The sequence below is a fragment of the Pogona vitticeps genome, chromosome 5, assembly GCF_051106095.1.
Source record: "Pogona vitticeps strain Pit_001003342236 chromosome 5, PviZW2.1, whole genome shotgun sequence".
Taxonomy (NCBI): Eukaryota; Metazoa; Chordata; class Lepidosauria; order Squamata; family Agamidae; genus Pogona; species Pogona vitticeps.
The window spans coordinates 29696572-29719188 of NC_135787.1; the positions used below are offsets into that span (position 1 = coordinate 29696572).

General features: G+C 41.9%; 2 protein-coding genes across 4 annotated transcripts in view; one reads left to right on the forward strand and one right to left on the reverse strand.

The window, feature by feature from the left end:
* Positions 1 to 10744, reverse strand: part of SEC24D (SEC24 homolog D, COPII component) — a 73715-nt gene extending 62971 nt beyond the window's left edge. Inside the window, exon 1 of one of the 2 annotated variants that reach the window (XM_020781443.3) lies at positions 10585 to 10744. The gene's annotated coding sequence lies outside the window, so the exon portion shown is untranslated. The remainder of the gene's footprint in view (positions 1 to 10584) is intronic. The other variant, XM_078376632.1, reaches the window with a different exon arrangement.
* A 9080-nt stretch (positions 10745 to 19824) lies between these two features.
* Positions 19825 to 22617, forward strand: part of SYNPO2 (synaptopodin 2) — a 121602-nt gene continuing 118809 nt past the window's right edge. For both annotated transcript variants that reach the window (XM_020781444.3, XM_073001713.2), the window contains exon 1: positions 19825 to 20192. In XM_020781444.3, coding sequence (XP_020637103.3) covers positions 20088 to 20192 — 105 coding nt within the window. In that variant the 5' untranslated portion in view covers positions 19825 to 20087. The remainder of the gene's footprint in view (positions 20193 to 22617) is intronic.

Genomic DNA, 22617 nt, shown 5'->3' on the forward strand with positions numbered 1-22617 from the left:
ATGGCATTTGAATTAGAGCGAGAGAGAGAGAGAATGGAGAGAGAAGAAAGAATGGAGAGAGAGAAGATGGCGTTTGAATTAAGAAAACTGGAACTGATGAACCAGAACAATAATAACAATAGGGATTCTGAGGGAGGCCAACTGTCTAAGGCTGACCTGAAGAAATTCCCTGTGTACCACAAGGGAGATTGTCCTGAGGTGTTCTTTTCCTTAGTGGAAAGAGCGTTTGTGGACTTCTCAGTGAGGGAAACTGAGAAGATGACCATCATGCGATCTTTAATCAGTGGTAGCCTGGCTGAGGTTTATGCCGAGATGCCTGAGGAACTAATGAAAGATTTTGCAGAGTTCAAAAAACTGGTGTTTGCAAGACATGGGATAAATGCAGAGCAGCTGAGACAAAGATTCAGGTCCCTTACCAAAAAACCAGAACAGACTTTTACCCAAGTGGGGGCCCAATTGGTGAGGCTGCTTGAGAAATGGCTATCGCAGGAGGGAATAGAGACCTATGAGCAGCTTAAAGACTTGATAGCCCTGGAACAGTTCTATTCAGTCCTGCAGGGGGAATTGAAATTCCAGGTGAGGGAAAGGAAACCGAAATCTGTGGCAGCAGCCGCAGAGATCGCAGATTTTATCTCCCAAATAAGAAAGCCCTTGGGTGAGGGGAAATCTGTAGGTAAACCCAAAGAAACCTACAGCAAGTACTCTCAGGGACCAGGGAAAAGCCAGCAAGGGGGAGGGGCCCATGGTGAAGGGAAGCCCTCAGACATGAAACCAAGACCTCAGATTTTGGAGGGAAAACCAAAACAAGAGGAGAGAGAATCCAAATACACTAGAAAATGCTATTTCTGTCAGGGAAAGGGTCATCTGATCTCAGAGTGTGAGAAATTGAAGCAGCTAAAAGGAATGGTGCCTCAGAATTCTAGTGGGACCAAGCCAAAAGCTGTGTTCTGTGTCCAGAAAGAGCAAAGCTCATTGTCACAGAGGGAGCCTGTTGCCATGACTACTCAGTCTGGAACAGCTACCTATGCTGATCAGGCTGAGGAAAATGGTCCTCTTGTGGAGGTAAAGCGCTGCTTGCTGATAAAAACAGATTCTCAGTTGTTTGAGACAGCAGGGGTGGACGTAGGAATACTTGACCGGCAGTATAGGGGGCTGCGGGACACTTGTTCCCAGGTAACCCTGTGCCATCCAGATATTATTCCTAGGGAGTTTATAATCCCAAATGAGAGCATGAAGGTGGCAGGGATTGAGGGGCAGATAATCTCTCTGCCAGTAGCAGAGGTACCTGTCAACTTTCAAGGCTGGAGGGGAGATTGGCGGATAGCGATTTCATCGACTCTGCCAGCAGCCGTGCTCGTGGGAAATGACCTGGCTGAACATGTGAAACGGGTGCTAGTGATTACACGCTCACAAGCCACCACAGGGACAGTTCAGGGGGGTAATGATGAGCCAGAGACGGAAGCAGGTGGGGGAAGTTCAGAAGCTGTGGTGGAAACCTTAACCACAGACAGCAGATTTGGACAGGAGCAGAAGGCAGACGCCACTCTCCAAAAGTGTTTTGAACAGGTGACTGACGCCCAGCTAACACCTGAAACCCCAGTGAGATTTCTGGAGAAAAAGGGGATTTTATATAGAGAGACCCTGAGGAATGTCTCAAAAGGGGGAGATGGGATCAGAAGTCAGTTGGTGGTACCTGAAAAGTATCGCCCCATGATTTTAAAAAGAGGTCACTCTGACATGTTTGCCGCACACTTAGGGGTGAAAGGGCCCCTTGATTTGATCAAACAAATTTGGGAGCAGGTCACCCAGGATGACCCACAAGACGTTGTGACTTACATAGACACCTTGATGAATGACCTAAGGAGAAATCTAGAGCTGGCAGCAGAAAACCTGCAAGCTCAGAAGGTCAGACAGAAAACATGGTATGACCACAAAGCTAGAGAGAGGCACTTTGACCCAGGGGAGGAAGTGCTTTGGCTTAGGCCCTGCAGAGAGAATAAACTGCAGCTCAAATGGGCAGGACCATATAGGGTCATTTCCAAGATGTCAGACCTGAACTACCTAATAGAGCAGGAGGAGAACCAAGCAAGGAGGGTGGTTCATGTGAATGCCCTAAAACCCTACTACAGAGAGGAACAGAGGGTTTTATTCGCGATAAAAGCAGCTGAGAGTGAGGAAGCTGAATTACCCTTCTGGGAGGGTAGAGGGGAAGTAAAATACAACCCAGAGGAGGTAAAGATCAGTCCTGCACTCACCCAAGACCAGCAGCAAGAACTGAAAATGCTGCTTAGTAAATATCAACAGGTGTTTTCCAACAAGCCGGGGATAGTGAAGGGAGTGATGCATCGGATCCACACAGGGGATGCACCCCCGCAGGCAGTATCCCCATACCGAGTAACGGGACCCTATAGGGACAAGGTGCGGAAGGAGCTGGACGAGATGCTGAGGGAGAACATAATCGTCCCCTCTTCTAGTCCTTGGTCCTCTCCAATAGTCCTTGTGGACAAGCCTGATGGGAGCATTAGGTTTTGTGTTGATTACAGGAAATTAAACCGTGTAACCACTCCTGATGCCTACCCAATGCCCAGGCTAGACAACCTGATTGAAACCATAGGGGGTTGTCGGTTCATCTCATCATTGGACCTGGTAAAGGGATATTGGCAATTAAGAATTGATCCCAGGGATCAAGAAAAGACTGCCTTTTGCAGCCCTTTTGGTCTCTATGAGTTTCGAGTCCTGAGCTTTGGTCTCAGAAATGCACCAGCCACATTCCAAAGGCTGATGGACCAGACCTTGGCAGGGCTCAGTGACTTTACAGTGGCCTACATTGACGACATAGGGATCTTCAGTAATACCTGGGAAGATCACCTGATACACCTGGAGTTAGTGCTGCAGAGGTTAAGTGCAGCAGGGCTAACAGTAAAGGCCAGCAAGTGTCAGCTGGGTAGCCCAGAAATAAAATACTTGGGTCACATGGTAGGGGGAGGAGTGATAAAACCCCTGGAGGCCAAAATAGAAGCTGTTCGTGATTGGCCTAGACCCAACACCAAGAAAAAAGTCAAATCATTTCTTGGGTTGGTGGGCTACTACAGAAAGTTCATCCCGAGGTTTAGCGAGATTGCGGCTCCGCTGACCGATCTGACGAGGAAGAAGGCTGATGACCGCATCCCTTGGACCAGCGACTGTGAGGCGGCGTTCCAGAGGTTGAAGGAGGCGTTAATCAACTATCCTGTCCTGCGTGCTCCAGACTTCGACCGGGAGTTTATCATCTACACCGACGCGTCTAACAGCGGGGTAGGAGCAGTTCTGTGCCAGGAGGATGAGAATGGTGACCAACATCCGGTGTCCTACCTGAGTAGGAAACTTCAAAAAGGTGAGAGACATTTAGCAACCGTGGAGAAGGAGTGTTTGGCCATAGTCTACGCGATCCAGAAGGCCAAGCCTTACATCTGGGGAAGACATTTTGTTCTGTGTACTGACCATTCACCATTGCAATGGTTAAAGACAATGAAAACCCACAATAGCAAACTTATGAGGTGGGCTTTGAACTTACAGGACTATGACTTTGAAGTGAAGGTGGTCAGAGGGTCAGTGAACTGTGTTGCTGACGCCTTATCAAGAAGACCTGAAGACTGAAGACGGCGAAAGAACATGGACTATATGTATATAATGAAAACAAAAAGTTAAAATGTACCTGGTTTTAAATTGGTTTGTATTAATAAAGGTAAATTGATGTAATGTATATGGTAAATGTTTAAATGCCTATTTGAAATGTTTAACTTAGAATGTAAGTAAGTATAATATGGTAGGTATAATGGGTGTTGTGTGTTTTATACAGGTTGTTTTTTGGGAAAAAGCACCTTAGCTTTCCCCCTACAAAACAACTTATAAAGAGGGGAGGTGTTACATAACAGCACTGATGTTACCTGTCTGTCATGGGTTTGGAGGGAAAGTTCCATCCTATGGGGAGTGGAAGGCGGGACATCAGGAGGAGGGGCTGTACTGTATAAATATGTGATGCCTGTGTGGTGAAGGGAGATGCTGAGACAGACTGTGAGACACTGGGTTGGGACGAAGCAGCAGCTGGGGAAGAAGAAGCTGTTGTGGGAGTCTGGGTGTCTGACAGGGTACTACTGTGTGTCAGAGTACCAACCTGATAAGTTCAGGTGTCTGTGGGTTAGCCAGAACTGATGGGTTCAGGGTCTGTGCTTTAAGTTAAAGGTTCTAGGTGAACCAAACTGTATGCTTGTGTGTGTGAGAATAAGCCACGTTACTTTATTTTATTCACCTGATTGTTTTATTTACCCTGTTTGTATTTAAAATAAACCTTATTCTTTTGTTGTTTAAAAATCCATCCCTGGTCTGTGTGACTTATTATAGGGAATGGTTGGTGGCAGCTTAGTAACTGTGTGATAGATCCCAGTAGGTCTGGGTTTGTCACACCCCCAACCTACCTCTACTCATGTTTCAGCTATGCAGTGCCAAACTACAAGTCCAGAGTGGAAATTTCCCTAAAACAGTATAGTACAGCACAGGAATGAATTACAGCAAAGTTATAGGTATAACTTTCAGTGCTTAAATAGTCTTCATTTATTTGCCCACCAATTCGTATATTAATTTAGAGTAATATAACTGTAGCAAAGCTCATACAGGCCTTGCTATTATCTCCCACAGGCTAGGAAGGAATCCACACTGACAGTTTGGGGTCCATATAATTTGCAAGAAATGAATGATGAATCCAATTTCTTGTGGGGAAAAAATCACACTGAAACACCATGATTACCAAATGTAATAACAATCGTAAAATAAGCGAATGTGCCACCACACCTTCATTCTGCTGTGTTTTTATACATGTAAGTAGCTTTTATACATGTTTGTGCTGACACAAAAGGACAAATGGGGGGAGGGAATATCTACAGTCTTGGCCAGATTCACAGCAACATTAAAACTGTAAACAAAAACACTGTGTAATCAGTGCTATTCTCAATTAGGAAAGTGCAAATTTGGTCTGCATTGAAAATAGCTTTTTCATATCGCTGAAATGTTTGTTTAATCTTTCTTTTTGTACTGAATAAACAGAACAAAAGTTTTGTACGTTGAACTAATTTGTTGCTATTTTCCAGACTTGTAATTCAAGTTTCAGGCACAAAACATTAGCAATCCCCTATTCTATAATGCGATCACCATCTCTTGCAAACATCAGGTAGCTCCCACCCAGAATGTATGAGCGTTCCCTTCATCCCACCATGGAAAGAACAAAACACAACAGTTTGCGCTTGGTGATTTCAGAAGGCTTACTTAATAACAGTAAAACTCCTGCAAGTTTTGTTGGTTGTATAAAGCATGATGCTCAAAGACATTGCAGGAGTTAATATCTTAGCTGTAAGAGTTAATAACCTAGCTGTGTTCTCAGCAAAGAAAACAAGTTCCTGCACAGCTCAGTGGAAGGAACGAAAGTGTGCCACGTCAGACTTCCTAGTGAAAGCTGTGTGAATAAAATTCTCACTGAAACAGAAACAAAACAATGCTAGCTCAATGACCCAGCTACGTTTATCAGGTACAGTAATTTGATAAACCCCAAGGTCTCTTTTCTAACCAATACTGTATATAAGAAATGCAGGTTAAAGCTCATTTTACAAAGCATACCACAAAGCAGTACAACAATACACCAACCATAATCAGACCAGATCTTGGAAAAGTTACCCTTTTACACTCCAGCTCCCAGAATCCCCCCAATCAGCACAGTCACTGCCAATGCTGGCAGTGAAATTCAGAGAGCTAGAGTCCCCCCCCCAAAAAAGTAAGTCTGACAAGCTCTGATTTAGACAAAATATGAAAAAAGTACTAGAACCTTGGGAAGCTGACTTATTTCAAATTAGAGGTATGCTAATATGAGGTACCCATAACAGAAGTCTCATAACATGCAACACACCTTTGCAATAATTTGCTTTTACTGTGCCCGTGTAATTTCTTTCTTGGCCCAAGAAAGAAAAAATGCCATTCCATCTATATTCAGACTACAGTGGTGCCTCGCTTAACGAGCACACCGTTTAACGACGAATCCGCATAGCAACACAGTTTTTTGCGATCGCTAATGTGATCGCATTGCGATGTTTTTAATAGCTAAATATCGCATTGCGATGATCAGTAAGCGTTTCGCTTACCGATCTTCGCATTGCGATGTTTTCAGAACAGCTGATCAATGATTCAAAAATGGCCACCGGGTGCAGAAAATGGCCACCCGCAGCGTTTTTGCGCCCTGCCCTCGCTTACCAGGCGGCGAAAATGGCGGCCAGATGGAGGATTCCTCGCATAGTGGTGAGTTTTTCCCCAATAGGAATGCATTAAACAGAGTTTAAAGCATTCCTATGGGTTCCCCCTGCATAGCGATGAATCCGGATAGCGACGTTAATCCTGGAATGGATTAACGTCGCTATGCGGGGCACCACTGTACTTCTAAAGCTAGCAGGATTGTGATTCTGCCAATGTGACGATATCAGTGGCTCCCAATCTTGGGTCCCCAGATGTTCTTGGAATGCAACTCCCAGAAGCCCTTTCCAACACTAATGGTCTACAGTGGCATACATGACTGGACGCAACCGATGTACAGTACTTTAATTCCAAATGAAAGGCATGAAGGATTGCAATCCACACATAGACCTATTCACACTTAAATTCTGACATCAAGGTGAAATTGAATGACCATGAGGTTCTAGAAGAACTTGGAAAAAAAATACTTTTTTTGAATTGCAACTTCCTGAATGACCAAGTAATTTTGGAAGTTGCTGTCCAGAAGGGTGACTTTTCTAACCCTTGGGCTAATCAATCTCTTGCTTCCTTCTCTTTATTTATTTAAAGAACTCTTTATCTATTTCTCTCTACCCCCAGAGGCTCCCAAAACAATTTATACATCAATAAACACAGTCCCTCCTTGTCATCAGGCTTACACTCTAGAAAGATACTGCAGACACGAAACAAAATAGGGAGCGGAGGAAGCAAACTATGACACAAAGTTACACAGAGCTTGGAGTACTGGGGAGACGGAAACACTAAGTTCTTAACAACCAACTGGAATGGGAAACAATTCAAGGAGAACAATGGCCAAAAGGTGTTGGCATCCCAGCGAAGCTGGTGGACTAGCCCTGCTTCCCTTTCCTTTCTTGCCCACCACCCCATGTAATGGAACACTTGCTACCAGGCAACAGGTGATGGAGAGAGAATCCCAGCAAAGCGAATAACAGCCATATCTCCTTCTCTTCTTTCTCTGCTTTCTTTCCTTCACTTCTCCTTCACTTTGTATATTCTCACTTCCTTTTCCTTTTCCTTGTTTGCTGCCATGTTCAAGTTGAGATAATTATGGGTACTGCTAAACAAAAGCCTCACTGAGGTGTTCAATAAAAGGGCTGAAGTAAACCTACGAGGAAGGGAATGAGCTCCTTAACTGTTATGCGGACAGCGATTGCCAGAGGAGACAGCCTCCTCTATGTGTGGGGATTTCTATGAGCGGAAGCACTGAAAAATCTGGATTCACAACTGCACAGACAATTGCATACAGACTAAAGCTGAGCTAGAACAGGGGGGGATGTAACCAGTAGCACCCTCACACGTTTACTTTAAACTTTTGATTGAATGCTTCAACAGGGCTACAGGCCACAAAACCAGTTCGGAAACTCAGTTCAATCTATGCTTTACCATTCTAATTTCATGCTCAATTATGGCTTCTGATACCCAGTTTGCCCAATTTGGACATCAGAACAACTCTTTCAAATAATCTGGCCAGACTGGGAAGTAAGGCATGGAATTGGAGCCTATGAGGGAAGAGACTCCAACAGCACCAAACCTTAAATATAAAAAGGCCGACTGAACAATATTGTCTTCACTGCCCTCCTAAAGCCAAACATGGAAGGAACCTATCTCATGCCTCTCCAAAGGGAATTTCTGAATCAAGCTGATGCTACAAGAAAGGTCCTGTCTTAAGAATCTACCAAACAAGCTGCTTTAGAAGGCAGGATGCATAATAGGGCTTTCAATAATACAATCAGGTTTCTATGGAAGAAGGCAGTCTTTCAGACATCTTAACTTCAAACAGTCTAGGCAGGAGCGAGGCTCCTCAAGTGTGTGAAGTCTCAATCCAGTTCGCTAGGATCACCCAGAAGGCCGAAATTCCTTCCTCTTGATTCGAATCCTTTTGCAGTGACCCATGATTTCCATACACCTTTCTATTTCATACTGTGTCTCAACAGTCAAATCTGCAAGAATTGCTGAGGGTTTAAGAATGGATGAATTTGCTTCTTCTTTTTTATTGATCACACAACAAAAAGTTCAATTCAAATCAATCTAGCCCTTTTCGCTCCTAATGTGGAATATTTTTCCCCTTTGCCACTGGGGCCTTCTACTTTTTTAAAAAACTGGAACAATTCGAATGGACTTTTTCTTGTGTGATCAGTTGTTTTGTTCTTCCAACAGGCCACAGGACATAACTATGGGTGGTTTTCTGATTATGTACTTACTAAGCCAGGTGTGATGTTTTGAATGGCGGGAACACTCACAACGTACTCTTTCCCTGATTACCTTAAAGTATTTAACACTAGATCACCTCTGTACAGATGGGGGAAAATGATAAAAATTGAGATGAAATAGAACCCACTCCAACAAAAGACAACAAACTAACATGTTTCTGCAATATGTGCGTATAAGTTTGTACATTATGGAGATTTGGAAAACTTTCCCTTTTCCCTAGCATTATGCAACACTTCAAACATCAGATTGAGTCGTCAGTGTGGACCAAAACAATCTGCTATCTTTGTGTCATCACTTAATCCAAACAGAAGCATAAAATAGGCTGAAGATTAAGACACAACAAAGCCAAATCAGAGCGTAGCCTCAGAAAGTTTGAAATACCTCTCCTCAAGCTTGCCTGCACAGAGAGACTTGAGCCAAAAGCTATCACTAGAATGAGACCCCTAAGAATTTCTCTGAAATTAATTTTAGCCTTTGAGTTAAAAGTGGTTCCTAAACCTTGGTTTGGGCATTTTGGGTCACTTTGAATGGTGCTGAGAAACAAACTGGAAGATGTAGCAAGATAATTTTAGCAAGTAAGGCAGATTACAAACTATCTTGACCAAAGCCCAGCCACCATACTTCATATAGCAAAGGAATCCTACCTCCAAAATGCAGTACAGTAGTCTAAAAGAGAGGTTAGTAAAGGATGAATCCCAGAGAATCCCATGAATCCATTCCCAAGACAGACTGCAAGTGAGCCACCAAATGAAGTTGAATGAATTGTTCCTAGCCACCATCACTACCTGACCTTCCAGGAATGTCATAAAATCCAAGAGTACCCCTATGCAGTCTTGTCTGATCTTCAATTAATACACCTAGAACAGGCTACACCTCCTCCCCAATCCTAGTTTATGTCGAATTACAAGTGTTCGACAGGCCAAAATGCCAAGCAACAAGAAAGGAAGATCAACAAATCAGATTAAATCAACAGGAAGTATAAATGTTGAAGTGATGTCAGATGAAACTTTAAATATAAGCAATAAATCAGGTGAGTGACAGCAATTTAAAACATATTTTAGTTTCCAAAGATCAATCAGGTGAGACCTGTGCAAACAGTTAATCAGGTGTGTGATCATTTTTACATATTGCAGTGCCCTGATTCTTCAGCATGTACCCCCAAAATCGATTCAAATCATTACAAATAAAATGGCAATTACCTATCTAAGATTCAAAAATATCCAGGCAAGATGCATACAACTGTTGTGGCATATCGATTTTTTAAAAAGAGATTATTAATTCAATCTTAATGTACTAACAAACTTGATTTAAGTGTGTAGAGATGTCCAAATTCATCACAATTGCCCTTAGGCTTTCTTTGCAATGACAGTAACCTGTGATGTATGCTTCCCGTGAGGGAACTACTTTGCCAACATCACACTTGAGACCCACATGGGGGAGGGGAGAACGAAATCCTGCAGGCACCTCAGTGGCATATGAACTGTTCCATCTTTGTTCTAATCAGCTGTCATGATTTTTAAAGGCTTTCTAAATCCTAAATCTTTGCAACCTAGTTAGGAGTTAGGTACACTTTGCTTTCTTTTTTCCCAAACACAAGTTGAAACCGTAGTAACCAAACTTTTTAAAACAGGTGGCACACATGTAAACCACAGTAGAATCGTGATTTTTGTGTCTCCTAATCTTACCAGGAAACCTGAATACTCCTTGCCATTAGAGCACATTTTGTCAGTCACCAGACTACACAAGAGTCCTATTGCATATGGTTGTTGGGGCGCTCTGTTCAATCGTGATCAGAGAAGGATCAACGGTCTATAGTAACCATCAGGGGCTGGATAGACCTACGACTCCTTCCTTGGCTCATTCATAAATGCTTCCAGCTCCTTAATACCCCTTTATATAGGATGCTCCCCGCAACTTGATCGTAGCTGCTAGTCGCTCCGATCACGCACCCCAACCAGAGCTGGTGGTTCCCAGGCGGTCATAACTAATAGGATGCTGATCTCTCGGTCTCTCTCAATGCGCTCCGCACACCTGTCAAAGGTCTTCACTCTGCATTCCCCTTACCTGGCCGGTCCCCCGTGGTCCCCTCTGCGCTCTCGTCCTGGGGTGCTTTTATTGGAGTCCCACCGGGCGCTTGTCCCCGAGGAGCGAGGAAAAGCCGGCTTCCAGCCGCAAGCGCTTTCTCTCTCTCCCCGCCCAGGAGGGGCTCTTGTGAACTGCCACGTCTAACAGTGCTCGCGGGAGCGCGCGCCGAGGCCCCGGCAAGCCTGGCCCCGGAAGCGCGCGCCGCCGCCGCCGCCGCCACGCTTCAGAGTTCGCGTCAGAGAAGCCGCCAGTTCGTTCCGCGAGCGCGTCCGGAGGTGGGGCGGGCGGTGGGGGGGGGGAGAGAGAAGAGATATAAGAGAAAAGAGCATGCGCATTGCCGTTGGTGAAGCCTTTCCGCCTTAACTCTCATGCTAGTCGTTTAGTGAAAGAAAGAGAAAAGCTCAATTGGCCAGCCAGAAATTAACGCGGCGGGAGCTAAAAAAAATCGCCGGAGGAATATGGGCAGGGCAAAGGGAAAATATTGGTCTCCTCGAGGAAGCAAGAACCCAGGCATTTCTGCGCTTCAAAAACATTCCTTTAGGGTCAATTGCACATTCTCCATGTTAAGCAGGAAAAACAAGAGTTCTGTGTCAGCTTATGAATTCAATCACCAGTTGCCTGCTGCTCTGGAAGGGTCCCATGCTTATTTTGCAAATATTTGGTTTTGTAATTCATTTGTCACTAACTTTTATTTGGAGGGGAGGCTCTTCATACATAAAGTTTTCAATGTGCTATCAAGTTCCTTCTGACTGTTAAGAGAGTTTTCAAGGTATGTGAGATGTTCAAAGAGTGGGTTAGCAAGCAACTCTGAGTTTCTATGGCTGAGCATGGATTTAGACCCAGGTTTCCTGAGACCTACATATTTTGGCGTCTATCCTTTACACTGTTTTTGTTTTTGGTCCATAAAATAGTATGCAATAAGAAATGTGTTGACCTTTAGGCTTTCCACAAGATTAGTTGTTGTTTTGGAGGATGGAGGTGGGGTTTACTAGTAAGGTTAGTTTCAGGTTATGTTGGATCCTATATGGAGTGAAGGGAATGACTCTGGTAAGCAATGACAAACTGGGATAGGAGCCAGGAGCACAAAGCAAGAATTACATGGAATAGGGAAATTTATCTCAGGGCAACTGAGTGGATTGGGCAGAACTTTCTGGCCTAGTCTTTCCAGAAGCAATGACCACTGAACAAAAAATTATGAGAACTTTTATTTTAATACAAAGCTGACAAGACAGTTCATCTGAATCCAGATGATGTTAGACTATAGTGCACATCAGGTCTAGTTAGTGTAGCAGTGGCTGAAGGGATAGTGGGAGCTGAAGGTCAATGGCATCTGGAGAGTCATACCTTCCCTGGCCTTGGACAACAGTAAGACAAAAAGCATCCTGTACTATTTTCTGGTGAATCATGACTCAGAGAAGCAGATACGGTATGCGCTGTTTGTCCGTATGTTATCCCCATTTGGAAAGGTCCAGTCTGGATTCAATTAATATTGAATTTAGCCTAGTGATATAATGAGCTCTGTGCAAAAGATTCATAAATTGGTTTTCAAAGGAAATGTGCATATATACATTTATTTTTAAATTATCTCTTGAACATAACATTTTTAAAAAGTCTAATATGAAATCCGTTACATGCAAGCAAATCTCTATATACACATGCCCTTTGTAAACCAATAGTGAACCTTTTGGACAGAGCTCATTATATCTCTAGATTAAGGAACATTTAAGGAAAACTGTCAAAGCAAAATATTAGTTCATTAAATACATCATTTTAAAAAACTTACACGGTCTTTTGCTCCATCTGGCAATATTTTATCCCCTGGTTACTTCCCAGTGGCAACAGAAAACAGGAATGCAAACTATTCAAGCTCATGCTGCAAGGATTAAAGGTGTGTGGTACAGGTGTTCAGCATGTGGAGCTGAACTCAATAAATAATTCCAAGTTTGGGAGGACAGATTTCCAAGAGGAAAGAATGTATGTTCATGTGCATACCATACTTTGAAAGCCTTTGATTTGATATAAGCAGTTGATTTTAAGAGTATCTTTGTAGTTAATTTTTATACCCTGTAATATAGAGAGGTGTAGTTGTTTCCTGGAAACAGTCGTTATGTGGTCTTAAATACAGGGGTCTATGTGATTGTGTTTCAATCATGCATATTGTACGAGTTGAATTCAGAGCTGAATTTCAGAATGCCAGCCATGTAAAATGTTCCCTCTTACAAATCTGAATAGAAGTCTGTTCTGCAAACTAAGTACTGTATATGAATAATACACATAACACAATATTTATTTATTTATTTATTTATTTATTTATTTATTTTCCGCACCATCTAGCAACAAGGCCACTCTGGGCAGCTAGCAACAATATTAAAACACGATAAAAATAAATCAATACCTAACCAAATAGGGTAAATTAAAACAGATGGCAATGAAGGTGGTAAAAAGGGGTGATGGAGAGGATGGCAAAAAGGATGGTAAAAGGGAGGCTGAGATCTTAATGCTCCAGGAAAGCCTGGTGGAATAGGTCTTCAATGTTCTTTTGAACCCATCCAGCAAGGGTGCCAGTCGGATTTCAATAGGCAGGTTGTTCCATAGGCGAGGGACAACTGCTGAGAAGGCCCGGTTTCTTGTTCTTTCCCTCTGTACCTCCTTCGGAGTCAAGACCCTCAACCACCCTGCCTGTGAAGAATTGGTATTTTGGACAGATGCGGCTGGGATCGATATCAAATGATACCATGTTATTTATTGCATTTTGGTTATTAGATTTATATCCACCTCCCTTCCAAAAATAGGACACCATCTTGCGCTGCCATATATGACATTCTCATTGTCTCCTACATTTTCTAAGGTCAGATTACATGTAACATTGACAGAACTATGTATTTAAAGAGAAGATGCCATCAAACACCCATAATGTGAGAGAGAAATGACGTGGAACGAAACACACATTTGGTATGTGACTTCTGCCTATTTTTTACCTGTAGCGTCCTCACTTATTTTATTCTTTATGTTTATTTACAAAACAATGGCTGAAATCCTATTACTTTCAGTAGTGAGTTGCAATAGGGTAGGGTCATTAAATCAGCAGGGATTTGGTGAGTGTACTACAGTTATAATTGCTATTCAAAGGGGACTACTCTAATTGCAACTTAGTAGTGTATACTAACAATTATAACTGTAGTACAAATACATGCAGAGTTTTGCTACTAATAAGTATAGCCCCATTCTCAGATTTAATTCTGATTATTTTCATAATTTGCAGAAAGTCTCCTAGTTTTTTTCCTCTGGGTGCAGTTTATTTCTAAAGATGTGTGAACACAGAAAATAAGAAAAGAATATTTTCTGTAACTGTTCAGGAGGAGTATGAAAGAAATGAACAGAATATACTGACATGAACATGGGGCCTATAAAGCTGTTTTATTCAGAGTCAGAACCTTAGTCCTAGTATTATCAACACTGGCTAGCAGCAGCTATCTAGGATTTCAGCAGGATTCTTTCTAGCCTTACGTGCAGATGCCAGAGATTGAACCTCCAGCCTGTAGTTTGGATTTGTTTTCTTTGAGTGGAGTAGAACAGAGAAAGCAGTGCTTGAAAATCGTGAAATTGACTCAGTAATTCTAAGATTTAAAAAAATCTTGTGAAATTGTCCCCACCAACTTTGTTCCTCAGAATCATTCCACTGATCTGTCAACATGCTTAGTTTGCTGTACTTCTTACTGAATTCAGTGGGAGTCATTACTGTTTAGACATGGAAGCAGGTACATTAGCCATTTACCCTGCAGTATGTATCAGATTTGGTGCAGATGAAATCGAATTAAAAACTGTCAGCGACATAATGGAGAACTCAGCAGGGGGAAGCCCAGTTGGGGGATCATCTTTGTCCAGTGGGAATTGCTTCTTTCTGTTCAGCCAACAGTTATTTTACTCTGATTTAGTTGGCATGATTTTTCTGTTTTCTGCCTTGTGTGACGACTGCCTGGTCTGATATAAAGGGGAAGGCAAGGGGGGGGCAGGTGTTTCCCCTCAACTGAGTGTCTGTTGACTCCAGACAATGTTTCCTTATTTTAAAAAAGCTTTGCAAAGTCAGCACTGATCCAGGTTAAGTGCTATGTCATGTCAGAAAAATTAAAAATTAAAAAAGAGGTGGAGTGTCTGGTCCCAGTGGAAATTGCTGATCAAGGATAGCTCTTTTTACAGCATTCTGCCCCTGCTGACTCCTGCAACAGGATGATAGTTCATATTAGTCTGGATTGGTACAATGATTCTCCCTAAGAAAACCGGCAGGGACTAGATTTGAAAAATTTCACATCAAAGCAGCTTTTTCTCATTGTTTAGTCACAACCATACATAAGAGTCTAGGGCACCATTCTGCAAAATGTGAAATGATGTAAAGAAGCAGAATATTGTTTTTTGTTTTTTGTTTTAATCTTGACCTGTTTTTCACCTTGTGACAAAGTAAGACAGCCTCTGTATCATGGCTTCAGGATGCGAAACTATTTCCATGGTCATTTGTTTCAACATGCAAATTTTTATTTTTTTTCTTAGCTTTTCCAAATAAGACAGTTGCTGACATTTTCCAGGAAGTCTTTTCTGATTTATGAGGAGTGATACAGAAATCCCAAAAGATGCAAAAAATGCAGATGGAGATAGTGGCAATGTGGGGGAAAAAACCCCAAGATACACTAGTAAATAGAAATCTAAGCAAGACATATATGGTAGTTGGAATTAGAGTTGCTCAATGAAAGGTATTTCCTAAAGATACTAGGGCTCTGAGAACTGTTTTTAAATCCCTCTCTTGTGGGAATAAATTACCCACCTTTTTGACAGGAACATTTCTTCCTCAGTTGGATTACCTGTGTGGAAAATGACCCTGTTGTTTTCTGAGGGTGCATATGTAGGCATGAACTCTCAAAATTAATCTCAAAATTAATCTCCAAAATTATTTGTTAGGTACCTAGTGATTCCCAGTACTTTTCAAAGGAAACTGGGGCACAGTCTCTTTATGCCCTGTGAAAATTCCATCTTTTTTTCCCTCTCACTTTTTACGGAGAATCCACACAATGTGTTGGATTTGGCTGCTTTCTTCCACTCATCCTGCCACTTTCCATTAGACCCCACCCTGCCCTGCCCTATTTTTTTTTTAAATTAAGTATTGGGGAATAGCACACTTATCTTTCCCCAAAAGTGTTGAACTTTTGTTTGGGTTCCCTCCCTTGCCCCTTGTATTTGTACTATGATGGTATGCCACCATGCTGATTTTCATAATTTTGTGGATCACTAATTCTTACTTTTTATGTGTTTATACCATTTCAAATTTTTCTTTTCTGCTCTGTATAGAGGGGAAACTACATTGACAGTTAATGTGAGAAATGCTCCAAGATTTGGATCGTCAGTGCAAATCCACTTGGAGTTCTTCTCCCCCCCCCATCAGTAGTTCTTTCCCCTTCACCACTGAGGTTTCTAATTTTCTTTTAATCAAATGCCTTTGCATTGGTTCAGATGATGTGATCTCTTGAGCTGATGCGGAGGGGTTTGTAGCCATTCTGTTTGAAGCCATTCCACCTGGTTATAACAGCAGTGAGAGAGTCAGAGCAGTGAAGAAACTGGTTGGCAGTCGATTCTTCTCCTCCCTAAACCTGGTGCTTGGGTTTGCTTGTTTTCCTCTTCCCTTCCCACTCTGTTCTGTTCCTGCCCTCCTCCTTTCTTTTAAAGGCTTGCTGTCTTAGTGTCAGGCAGCTAGGTGACCAAAGGGGAAGGGGAAGAATGAGAAATGGGGGTTGCACATGCACACACACACACATACACAGAGAGAGAGAGAGAGAGAGAGAGAGAGAGAGAGAGAAAGGAGAAAGTTATCAATCAGTGTTGTTTCCAGCTTTTAAGGTAACTCTGTTCTAACCATGCTTCCTGAAAATCCGAACAGCCAGAGTAGAGCTACCTTGAGTTCTCATTTCTTCCTCTCTGCCTGCTGACTTCTGTATGGTTGCTTGAAGCAAATTAACTCAGGGAACCAAACTTCTCAGGTGCAATTCTACAGTGGATTAATTTGCAATTTTTCCTGCTGTATAGCTCCACCCTGAGTTTCCACATCATTAAATACAGTAACTTGGTCTTCTCCCTATTTTAACTAGGACACCACCCTGCTGTGAAACTTGTTTCCTTTGGTAAAGGACTGCTGGGCACTTACCTTTATTCCATGTGTTGGGATGAATAGGACTGTCTTGGCCAGAAATCTGCCTATTCTTGGCCTCTCTCCTAGCGATTGATAGGATTGCTGCAGCTGTTGCACCCCAGCATCTGTCTCTGAGTGTGATGTGTATATAGCAATCCCATTCTTTTCCTACCAAGTGGATAGGCTTTCTCTTGGGATTTGCCAGGGCTGGGGAAATGTATGAGAGACAATTCAGTTGTAGTTTGCTCCTACTGAAACATATAGAATCTCAGTCATGACAAATTGTCCCATTGAGAGCAAAGGACAACTAATTTTGTGTAGACTCAATACAATATCACTGTCACTCTGTTGCATTCATTTGTGTGTGTGTGTTGTTCTTCTATCTCATTTGTGGTAAAAAAAAAAATCCAGAAATTCACAAATGTAGGCACTAGACTGTCTCATGTATACAATCCTATTGAGGATTTTGAGGATTTTTGTACCTTTAATTAGAAACTTTCTTCTGCAGAAGTTTCCTTTGCCTCTGATTATCTCTTCTTTAACATGGGCAGCATTATTAATAAATAACTGATGAACTTACGTGTCAGTTTAATCAGCTTCTCAACAGAAGCCATGTATGGTAATAATTGTCTTTACATGTATTTGTATGTAATTACCTGTGTTTTTTTCATTTTTCTTTCCTTTTTAATTTTGTTTATAATTACAGCACACTTTCTACAGTAAAATAAAACATTGAAAGAAACCAGCAATTCACATACACTTCCCTTTCTTAGTGGATTACTGGAACTGACCAGTGATATATTTCTTTTTGAGATTATAATTCATCAACTACCATAGTATTCATGGAATTCTAGGAGTTGTAACTTTTTTTAATAACTTTTTTCGTATCTGGAATGGATACAACCATGATGTGGCAATTTAAAAGTAATGTTGGCTGTGCTGAATAGGGACCATACATTGGAATGGGGAGTCTACTAATTAAAATTTCAGGGGACTCTTTCTGACATTTTGTTCTCAGTAGATAATATAAAAATAATCTTAGGCATGGGGTGAGGGTTGACATAATATAATGGCACAAAAAGTGCAGTGTGGAATTACTGTCACAATTCTGCTTCTGTCTCACAAAAAAGCCTTAGCAATGCCTCAGCAGCACTGTAGGATGCTACTGTAGAATCAGCTATGGTCTGATGTCCATCATCCTCTCCATCCATGAAAAGATTCTTCTTTAGTCAGATACACATTCATGCAAGATGTATCAGCAGTTACACCCATATCTCCTAATAGAGCATAACGAGCAATCTTTTCAGCCCCAAGGATATAGACCAAGGCAGGATAGGTACCCCCTCCTCTATATATGAGAATGGGGCAATGCTAGCCTGTCCCACAAGCAGCCTCTACCCAGGAGCTCCAGCTAACATGATAAGGCCATACATGGAGGTACACGCACACTTCCCACCTTTTCAAACTGAGAGAAGGTAGCAAGTGGGATAACAAAAGGCTCAGTCCTGGGCCTGGTACTCTTCAACATTTTTATTAATGACTTGGATGAGAGAGTGCAGGGAATAATTATCAAATGTGTGGATGACACAATATCTTGGAAGACGGGAACAAAATTTAAAAAATATATGGATAGGCTTGAGCACTGGGCTGAAAATAACAGAATGAAATTTAACAGGGATAAGTGCAAAGTTCTACACCTAGGGAAGAAAAACAAATGTACAATTACAAGATGGTGGATACGTGGCTCAGTAGTACTCAGAGTGAGAAGGATCTTGGTATAGTTGTAGATCACAAACTGAATACAGTGGACCCTTTACTTACGGAATTAATCCGTATTGGAACGGTGGCTGCAGGTCGAAAAGTCTGTAGGTCGAGTTTCCATTGACCTATAATGCATTGAAAACCGATTAATCCCGTAACCGGCTGTTTTTGTTCCATTTGTGTTCCATTTTGGTTTTTTTCTGGTCTGTAGGTCGATTCTCCAGCTGCAAGTCAAACCTAAATTTTGCGGCCAGAGAAGTCTGTAAGTCGAGCCGTCTGTAAGTCAAGGGTCCACTGTCCCAATTACTGTACAATGTTCAATATATGGATGTGAAACCAAGTAAGGAAGAAAGTGGATTGCAAAAAAATTGGTTAATTTTTAATGTGGTTGAGATACCATGGGCCTCCAGAGGACTAATAAGTGGGCCTACGTCAAATCAAGCCTAAACTCTTGCTAGAAATTAAAATGGGGCTTTGGTCACATTATCAGAAGATGGAACTTACTAGAAAAGGCAATAATACTAAGAAGCATGGAAGATAATAGGAAAAGAGGAAGACCTATTGTGCAACAGACTGACTCAATAAAGGAAGCCAAGGTCTTGAGTTTGCAACACCTTTATTAATTTATGGGCTCAGCATAACTTGGAAGAGACTTAATGGTAACAACAATACTCTGCTGCCCTATGCTGAGGACATCTGATTTGGAAGGCCTGGGAACAAAATGCACCTTCATCCCTCATGGCAGGAGAAAAGGAATGATGGCAATCCTAGGTATTTCCTAGGATAGAAAGCCTATCACGGTAGAAAGCCGAGATCATATGATGCAAAGTTTCAAAGGATAAGGCTATAGCAGTTGTGCTATGAGGACGGCTGCTAATCCCTTTTGCTGGGGGCGCCTTCGCTTATGGTCCGTTGAAAACTCCAGCATCCCTCCTCCCCCCCCCCCGGGCCGCGCTTTCTCTTGCACTCTTGTTTAACTTATGAGAAAACAAAAAAAACGCGCTGCGCTCATAGTTGGGCGAGTCTGGGACCACTTAGAAAAGTAAACGCTGCGTCTCAAATCTTCGCGGGGAGATTTACACTTCCTTTGCTGGTGATGCTGTTCCGATTGAGCGGTCCCAGGCAGCTGGCTCTTGGGTTTCACAACGCCAAGCCTTTTCTTTCCACCAGATCTTTTTTTTTTCATTTGTGCCTCCTCTCGACGTTTCTCTGCCTCTGCCGCGAAGGTGGGCCGGCTGAGAAGGAGCCCAACTTGACGAAAGAGGGGGCGGGTTCCCTTGAGCGGAGAGACCCGTCCCGCTCTCGCAGGGAATGACTGGGGTGTTTCAGGGAGAGAGCGAGAAGCGAGCGGTGCGCCGGCTGGGTCAGCCGCCCAAGTTTGCTGGGGTGCCTCTCGCTGAGCACCATCTGGAAAGAGAGCTTCAAGTTCAGCGAAGATCGCCCCTAGTCCTTTCTAGGAAACACGCGCACAGACACCACCAGGCAGATTGATTTTTTTTAAAGAAGTTTCTTCTGCAGAGGAATACGGCTTGACCTGGCCAGGAAGAAAATGGGTACCGGGGATTATATCTGCATCACCATGACTGGAGGGGCACCTTGGGGGTTTCGACTTCAAGGTGGCAAAGAGGAAAAGCAGCCTTTACAGATCGCCAAGGTAGGACAATCGGGGTGTCTTTATCCATGTTTAGAGGAAAGGATGGAAAAATTATAGGATTCCCACTGGATACGTGTGTGGGTCCATTTCCAAGGTGTAGATCTTGGTGAAAACTCTATTCTAGCTTTTTTTTGGCATTTTTATTCTCAGATTGTAGTTTTAGGAAAAGTAGACTTGGATGTCAAGAAATCTATCACCTTAAAACATTCTTACCTCCATAACTTAAAAAAAGGAAGGAAGATATATTTTCCCCCTTGTCCATAAATATGCCTGCCCTCGGAGATGCTGATTACTTTTAGCTCCTGTTGAACTTGCTCAAGGGTGTTGAAAGAACTGCGGGCAGTAAGAACCTGATCTTAAACTAGCAAATCCCCCTCCTCTTTGATGAGAGATTTGTGACACTTTTCCTCAACTCTTGGCAAAGGAGCAATTGCAGAGCTGGGAGAGAGAAAAATATGCCTCCCATTTTGAGGAATCCCAGGGAGCCTGGTCACAAAGCTCTCGCTTAATCTTCATCAAAGCCACAATCTCTAGAATTGCATTTATGAGGTGCTCCTTGTGCTCCAATATGTATTTCAAATATTACAGCTTAATAACCCCGTCATAGATCACATGAGAATTTCAATAAATTTGCCTCAGGTCTTCTAAATCTCCAGGCGATTGGTGTGAAACTTCTATATTTTATAAGATTTCATAAATAAATAAATAAATAAATAAATAAATAAATAAATAAATAAATAAATAAATAAATAAATAAATAAATAAATAAATAAATAAAGCTTCCTCTCAGCAAATATAAATGCTTACAAAAATTAATGATGGTGGCTTTGTGCTGTGCTTAGTGAACAAATTTTGCCTACCCCAATGGTTCTTAAGTCTAATGTTTAAGAAATTGATATCAGGATTAATAAATATAAACCTTAACATGTTAAATTGAAGTTATGAGGCAAGCAGCCTTAGAAGTGAAAATGCAATGGCAGCCCAATTTAGTTGGAAGTAGAAACCCCTGCAGAACTCAGCAGGATTTACTCCCAAGTAGGATTTATTTGCAAATATGCATGCATAAGATCCTACTGTATGTACTCTGGGCATTGCAAGCACGTGCCCGTGTTTGCATGCATAGAATAAGCCTTATTTATTTCACTTACATATGGATAAGATCAAGCTTGATAAGAGAGCTTGCTTCTAGTAAGAAAAGAAGAGAGCTTAGAACTTGAAGCATGGATCTTTGATTGTCAGGCTGACTAGTATATGGGAAAATGGTATGTTTTGCTAGTTGGAGGGACTCCAAGTTGGACTCCACATTTTTCTCAAAACAGCAGCAATTGGCAGTTGATAACACCAGTGTATTACCACCAAAGTTGTATTATCATTAAACATTTTTGCCATATATGAAAAGATTGCTTTCTGAAGAAAAAGAAAAAACGAAATCCACCTCTCCCTAGCTGGAATGGGACTGTTATTTTACAAGAGATAGCAGAATCCTGCCACCTAGTGAAACTTAGTCATTCCAAATGTAGAAGCTGTTTGAATAAAAGAGAATGAGGGGTGAATAATAACAACAAGAGCAACCAAAAAGCTGTGCCAGAGTTAGAAATTTAGAGAAATTTAGCTCAGTCAAAGAGCATGGAAAAGTTATAGACTAGAAATTACAGAATCCTTCAGCCAACATGCCAGTGACCATATTGGAAGATTCTGAGAGCCAAAATTCCAAAAAGTAGCTTTCCCAAGTTTTATTCAGTTACAATACATACCACGTGAAGGTGTGTGGATTGTCGACAACAGTCATTACAAGTACCCTTAAAGATCAGTCCAAGGTGGCAGACAGATACATCTCTACAATTTTGTTCAATGTAACAATTTGTGTTAATCAGTTCCTTTATTAACTACTTAAATAAGAACATGTAAGAACTGTGTTTGCTGGATGAAACAAAGGATGTATCTAGTCCAGTATTATTTTTCCAGCAGCAGCTAGTGAGATGTATGTGGAAACTTGTGAGCAAATAGCAATGTCATCCTTTTCTTTTGTCCTCAGCATCTGGTTTTCACAGGTGGTTTGATTCTCTTCATGAAGGAACCATTTTGCTATCATACCTAACAACGTGTCTACCAAGAATTAATATGAAGTTGTTGGCTTAAATCCAGCGCCTGATATAAACTACAGTAGACCCATTGAATCTGTGGGATCTGACATGTTATTCAGCAACTGATTCCATGTATCTACTGTAGTAGGTCTACTTATTGAACTTATGCCATCATCATCAGTTTATCATCACCTTCCTCAGTAGTAAAATATCTGCAGAGTAGCTGACACAACAGCATCAAAAAAGTTGTTCTAAAAGGCTACAAAAACATTGCCCAAGATGTGAGAAAGATGAACTGGTCCTCCAAGAGATGGCTTATGAATAAGCCCCTGCTATTATGG